Source organism: Athene cunicularia (assembly GCF_003259725.1).
Source record: "Athene cunicularia isolate RWA chromosome 4 unlocalized genomic scaffold, athCun1 chr4_part3, whole genome shotgun sequence".
NCBI classification, from domain to species: domain Eukaryota; kingdom Metazoa; phylum Chordata; class Aves; order Strigiformes; family Strigidae; genus Athene; species Athene cunicularia.
Window position 1 is genome coordinate 9,876,476 of NW_020799100.1, and position 7,459 is coordinate 9,883,934.

The window sequence follows — 7,459 nt, forward strand, 5'->3', positions numbered from 1 at the left end:
CTGGAGTACAGCCACCAGTCCTTCCAAGAGCTGGGCAGACAGCAAACCAGGGCTTGAGAAAAAGGTCAGGGTGCTGAACAAGGGCGTGTTATGCCCTGACATGCAGTACAGCTGTGTCAGGGATGTCTCAGTATCCCCAACAGCAAAATGAAGACAGAAAATGATGGCATCCCTGACATATGGGGTGTTGGCATGAAGACTAATTTACTCATGTTTTCTCAACACTTTCAGAGCATCATCTGCCTATTAAAAAATACTGCAAGTGGGTACTTAGTTTTTTTCCTGTAAAAACTATACATCAGGGTGTAATGCAGAAGCACAGAAATTCCAGTGTGTAGTTATTACATACCTCATAAAATCAAGGCATTTCAGAGACAATAAACTGGAATTAATTTATTCAATTTATTTCAAAATAGATCAATGGGGGAATATGGAGTCAGAATGGAGAAAAAAATTACATTTGCAGATGGATGTGAACTGTGAAATACAGGGCAGAATGAAAGAATGAACTACAATAAAAGAAAAGTTTTTATAAAAAGCTGTAAAAATTGGTTCACATTATTCCCATAGGTATATTAATTCAGGCCTTTTGAAGCATCAGTTTTTATCATAGAATCCTCAAAGCCAGGGTTGATATCATTCCTTATAAACCTATTCTCATCCTGAATATGTTTGATTATGACTGCATTTAATCCTGATCAAGGAAGAGTAACAAGCTACATGCTTATTTGTAGTCTCGTAAGAAGCAGCGCTGGCAGCTTACATGCTTATATGAAACCAGCTTCACTGTTCAAAGAATGTATCCAAATGGAGGGAGCATTGCTAATAGGTACTAGCTATATTTTTAATAGGTTTGTGAACACATTCTGTTGATGTACCAGAAGAAATATTAAGCAATCCCATTGTATGGATAGAAGATGATTTCAACTCACTCCATCCAAGGAAAAAGCATTTCTAAACATAGGTTGTTAAAGAATTTTTACATAGGGCTAGGGCACACTAAACCCTTCAAGGAGAATGTTAAAATGAATTACAAATCCCAGGAAATACTTAGAAGAGAAAGGTCTGAATAAAAAGTTGGGGACAGCTTGTCCTAACATATACACACACACACACACACATATATATATGTATATACACACACACATGTCCTAATTCCAGACGCCCTTTGATGAATTCTAAATCCCAGAAAGAGTTTGACTTCTGGATCTCAGCCACAAAACTATACCACCATCTGTCAGACAAATAGCTGGAAGACAGGGAGAAGAATCTCAGAGCTGGCCTAAAGCATAGCTAGGTGCCCTTCGCTACGTGTGCCCTTAATATAATGCTTCATGCTGCCTCTAAATATACTGTGTTGTTAATATATGGATTTCCATATCTAGTTTCTTCCTTCATTTTTACCTTCTCTATCTTGCATTAGGAATGGTTTCAAGTTATTTGGTAAACACTAAGACAGTTCCCTGATACAGACATGATATAATGGTCCTCATGCCTGTCTTATTGCTCTAATTTACAGTGCCTGGTGTGACTTCCAATTTTTAAAAGAAAAAAAAAAAATCAATGGGCATATCTCTACTAAGCCTCACATCCCCATTTTGGAGCTGGTAATAGGTGTTGATGTGGACAAGATGTCTTCCTGTGGTTAAATTAGGTGGAAGCTCATTAGCATTCAGCAAGGCAGTTGGAGAAGGTGCCTGCACGCTGAGGGATCACAGCGAGTTTGGAAAAACTGACAATTACTGAAGACTGCAGAGGGTGTAACTATTTACAACTAGACTGGTTTAGTATGTGTATATAAGGTTTTACTGCACTAATAATGGGTAGACTTTGTCGATAAAGAATTACTGCACTAATAATGAGTAGACTGTTGAAACTATGCACTTAGCCTTTCAGTACTGTAATAAATTACTTTCAGACATGAAGGGCAATACTAAGAAAATGTTTAGAGCTTTTTTGTTGTTGTATCTGCCTGTACCACAAATGGATTTGTCTTCCCATCTTAACTGTCCCCATCTCTGTGTTATCCTGCTTCCCTTCCCTTTAACATATTTTCTTGTCCGCAGGGGACTAGAAGTATTAACCTTAAATACAAAGCAGACAGCTGAAGTCTGATATATTGATGTTTATTACTGGGCATGTCGAGTCAGCTAATTAACAGTTCAAATTGTAGATGTTTCAGTACTTGGTTAAAAAAAAGCAATCATAGAAAATAAGCATTCAGAGAATACTGGGCTCCGTGAAGTGGCTCATCCGAGAGCTGCCACTGGCTGTCACCACCGACAGCTGCTCTTCCTGCAACCGCAGGCCAAGACACTGGTTCTGGCAGGGCATTGCACCGCCTGTTGCCACCATGTTATGAAGAACATGACCACCACAGAGAGTAGGAAAATTACATGAAATTTCGAACGTCCATTAGTCAGTTCACCCTGGAGAGAAAAGCAACATAGAACAAGTGGTAGGAGAAAACAAGAGCTGGAAATTCCTTGCTTCTAAAGAGAAGAAAGATAGCCTCCAAAACTCCTATCTAGAGTTCTCAAACTTGTATACACAAAAGTCACACCCTACTATAAAAAGCCAGAAGGGACAAAGAAATGCTCTGATTCCTTTCCCCTCCTGTAACCAAAGCAGGAGGTGTGGGGCTTTGCTACTGGCTCCTCAAATGTAACAGAGCCAGCCCAATCACAGCTTCCCACTCAGGCACAAGAAACATGCCTTGTGCCCACAGGGAAAGAAGCAAGCACAAGCTCTTGAAGACCTGTTTATGTTCTCCTGGGTTTCCTGTGCACATATGAAAATTCTGCCCCTTTTGCCCTAGAAGGCATGCCAAGAAAACCCGGCCTTCATAGCCACAGCAATCAGGTAGCTTTAGAACTGAGCAGAGATGGTTTGGAAAAGTTTAAAAGCCAAGTGGGATCTTACAAGCAGAAGAAACACTTCTTCCCTTCTACAGGGGAAGAGTCAAGTGCCAGAGGTCCTCATAAGCACACATCGACAGAGAGGCTGTGGGGAGCTCGAAGTTAAAAATTACTTCTCAGCCTTTGCTCATGCCATCTGTGCAGCCACAGAGCTCGTCTGTGTGCCTTTCTTAGCATAAGAAACTATTCCTGCTACTGTCCCACCAGCATCCCCGGAGGCATCTTAGGTAACTGATTAGCCATTAAAACAACAGAAATTCAATAAATTAATGCAGAGCAAAGTTAAGTTACTTAAACACAGTCTATACAGAGTTAGCAGCAGAGGGGATGTAAAAAAAACCTAGAGACGGAAGGCCAGACTCTTACAGGAGCTGTCAGTGGCATTGCTGGCATATGAATGACAATCAGGAATTGAATGAGAAGCGTACCTTGTTACCGTCAACTTTTAAATTGAGAAAGGAGTCATGTGGGGATTAGAAAATGAACAAGGCTTTTTGATATTTTCCAGTAAATATGTACAGATCAGTGCCAGTATGTTACATGTTGATGCCAGAGGAGAGAAGGGAGCAGATACTGTTCAAGAAATTAAGATTTTGGAAACCGTCAGTTACATTAAGCAGCATGATAGCAACCTCAGGATCTGCAGGTCAGGAATCAACATCAAAGAATACCACCTACCCATGATTAATGGTTTCCTGTAATATGACAAATATATAGGAAGTATTCTTGCAACCGGTTTAGAAGCATCAAATGTTGACAGCTAAAAATTTCTGTTTAGAAGACAATTATTCCCATAATCAGTAGAAGTTTAGGGGTTCTTTTTAAGCACAGAGATATGGCCAGACAACAGCAGCTGTATTTAGAGATGGGAAGATTAACACATTTATATCTAAGAGTATAACTTAACTCATATGGTGTTTATCCCTCTATAACACCTCTGATTTCAGTGCTATGAGTCATGATGTATCCTAATGTGTATTGAAAAAGCACGAGAACATATTTCCAAAGAGCAATCGTGGTCTCTCTTTCGGTGAAGTGTGTCTTGTTTTGAATGACATTAGATTTCTCCAAAGAAAGAAACTTCTGGTAATTTTCCAAAGATTGTGAGATACATGCATGCAAACACAAGACCAGGTAAAGGATATATCTTCTTTGCCAGAAGCTAACCCTACAATTTGAAATTCCAGAAGTCTATTTGCCTCTTGCTTTGTGCATTTCAGACATATAATGGGAGTTATACTTAAAAAAAGGGCACAAGGAAATAGCTTACACAAGAAATGCAGACCATCTCTCAGTGGAGACTGAAAGCAAAAAAGTACCAAGAGTGACTAAACCCCACCAGACTCATAGGATATGAAAAAGTAACCAGGTTTCACAACTTACTGTCCAATACTTAATGAAATACTTGAAGACTGTTGCAGCAATATACATGCAATACAACAAAGCATAGGCTAAGAACAGTAGAAAGAATTTGTAGTTAGAAAATCCAATGCAGTTATTCACCCTAGAGAACAAAAGCAAAGTTGAAGTCAGGGTATGTACAGCACACGGTTGTAACACAATGAATTGTACAGTTTGGGGGGTTTTATTAAGCCTCTTGATTCTACAACGTGATTTCCTCAATACATAGCTCCCCTTAGTGGTCAAAATGAAATAGAACTGAAGTCTCTGCTTTTCACTTGACCGCTTCTTGCTATGCCAAGTAAAAGGACAGTTCACAATTTTGGAATCTGCTTTAAAGTTGGTGCCGCAGGTGAACTTGTCACAGAGGCAGGCTCTAATTACTCGTGACTGTTTCTTGTCTCCAAAGGTAACGAGATCTGGGGTGTCTGTGTTACTTGATCCATTTGCAAAACTCAGCAGCCAGATTCACCACTGCTTGTTTGTTGACATACAAACCCAATAAACCCAAATTTGATTGTAATTCTCCATGCACAGGACAACAGGACAACTCTAGAAAGGAACAAGGGAGTGCAGACAAAAATAGTAGGTATTTGCCTCAAAACTCCCGTTTGAAATATCCCCTACAATTTAGGACTACCAGGGAGGTTCAGGTGGGGAAATGTTTGTGTTGCCTCTGATTTCTGAAACCTTCTTTTTCAAAAAAAAAAGAAGGAGTTTAAGAAATTTAGTGGCACCGATTCTCAAAAAGTATAAAGCTTAAGTCATCCATGCACCAGTCTATACAAACTGTCCCTGACTGTGCACAAGTGACAGGCATCATTCCAGAAACAATCTGTGTGCAAGTCTTTTTATTGAAAGCAACCACCAACTGCAGGCTGAAACGATTATATACCCAAAGCAGTGGGGCTTTAAATTGTATTGATAAAACAGCTCTTTTACACATAGCCCATGGAACAAACACAAGTGATCTGGCTTTCAAAACACCAAATATTTCAGGCAATTTCAAAGTGGAATTATTTTATAAATTTCCCAGCATAATGGTCTAAAACGAGAGAGGCATACAGTGTCTGTTCTGTGGCAGAAATGTATTTAAACAACCTCTCTTTTCAGAAAAGTACAAACCAGTATCTAGAACATACCACGGACAGTGATGATCCATTTTTAGCACGCATCTGCAAAGGGACAAAAAAGAAAAATCAAAGATTTATATTTGGTACTTAATTGACAACTGCAGATCAATAGCAAAAGCCTCTAGTTTTTGTGAGATTTCTACACAACACTATCTCAAGATGATAATATCTCTTTGAATTTTTTAAGGTAGGTATCATTGAAAATAAATTCTGCCCTAGAGGGCTTAAAACTTTGTTTGGAATATTAAAAAAAAAAGTCAAAACCATACTTCAGTTTAACCTGCCTAGGTTAAACAGTTAATTTTCACTAGATGGCACATGCTTTCTAGCGACTTAATGCTGATACCCTTGTAGGTGTGGGAACAGCAAACACTTCAGGGCCACAAATAGCAGCAATGCCCATGGTACCGCTGTCACACACCAACATCCACTGCTGACTGCAGCTGGACCAGAGGTACTCAGGCACCTTTCCGTGTAAAAAGACACGTGGAGGACCAGCCTGTTCACATAACTCAGCGGTGACGATATTTACTTCAGTGAAAAACAGTCCAGGAACTTACACAGCACAAACGGAACAATGGTGACAACGATCAGGTTTTATTAGCTGGCACCTATCACAGAATCGAATACCTGAAATTAGAGGCACATTAATAGCAAAGAATAGAACAGTGTTCTTTTCACATGTTAGTTAACATTCTGCTCGTTTCCTAACTATCCGTGTTCTTCCCTCTACCACTTCAAAAGATGAGTGCATTTGCAGCTGAGTTTTGCTGCCAGGACATAATCAGATAAGCAATGCTCAGAATTCTCCTGGAGACCTGCAGATGTGGGGAACAATCCTCACTGCAAAGCATAGAACCAGCTTAAAAGGGATACAACAAAACTGTACATTTCCCTCTGGCTTCCACATTTACTCAGACTTTACGTACATTCCATTTTGGTAATTGCCTCTATAGCAGCTTTTTACTTCAGAATTCTCTGGCTTCTCTGGCAGAAATTAACACATCAGAGCCTCCAATATGAACATGGATTTCTTCTAATCTTTGAAATGAGCACAGTATGCATTCAGTCACAGAACAAGGTCCAGAAATCTGTTCAAATAATTATGTCCTGAATCTCTAAGATAGACTCCTTTTCAAGTAAAAACAACTAAGGATTTTGTCACTATTACTATTTCTAAACACATACAATGTAAGTAGGGTTTTAAACTGTAAATATATATTCGTTCTCAAAGGCAGCACTTGGTACTCCACTTGAATGGAAGTGTTCAAGGCTCTTTTGTTTTCCCAAACATAAATCCTGAACGAAAATGCACTAAAATTATTTGCACAAGAAGTTACACGGTGCATGCAGTGGCTTTAGGAATACCCTGTTGGTCGGCAGTATCATCCGAATTGCCAGCATATGCTACTTTAGCATGCTTGATTAGTTTGAGAGAAACAAAACTCTCTGCTTAGCTGACCTCCATTCCCTGTTCTGGTGTAGACCGGCAACTTCCTTGCAATTTCGGCGAGAATTTGCCTTTGCACCTCTGGCCTTTCTTCATTTTCATAGCGTTCTTGGTCAGCATAGGACATATGATACTAGAAGCAGAAGTCACGAGAGGAGCAATTACTCCTGGTAGCAGAGATAATATTTCAAATACAGATGAGTTTGGACACATTTCAACTTTCAGATCATTTTAATGAGAATAATCTAATGTGAAAATGTGTTAAGAAGACAGAGATAGTATGTGCTGGACAGCCAGAATACTATGTGACACATCAATAAAAAATGCAAAAGTGAAATTAAGGGTCACGAAACAACATACTACAATTGCTGCTACTACTACTGCCTTAGATTACTATTTTTCAAGAATAACATTACTAACCATGAAGCACTTCCATTGTGAGCAAGAACCTGTCCCCAGCCACAGTTTTATGCTAAAACAGGGAGTAGTTTTTAATTTATAAATTTACAATTCTCATAATTAGGATCAGATTATGGCCATGTATATTTGGAGTGCCA

General features: G+C 39.2%; 1 protein-coding gene across 1 annotated transcript; it reads right to left on the minus strand.

Annotated features, from left to right (window-relative positions):
- Positions 1–2,224: 2,224 nt before the first annotated feature.
- On the minus strand, positions 2,225–7,295 carry LOC113480258 (palmitoyltransferase ZDHHC15-like). The gene is made up of 5 exons (XM_026848903.1): positions 6,915–7,295; positions 6,013–6,082; positions 5,462–5,494; positions 4,302–4,422; positions 2,225–2,429 (listed from the first exon to the last, which is right to left on the minus strand). The coding sequence occupies exons 1-5, from the start codon at positions 7,027–7,029 to the stop codon at positions 2,274–2,276; spliced, it is 495 nt and encodes a 164-aa protein (XP_026704704.1). The 5' UTR covers positions 7,030–7,295; the 3' UTR covers positions 2,225–2,273.
- Positions 7,296–7,459: the final 164 nt, after the last annotated feature.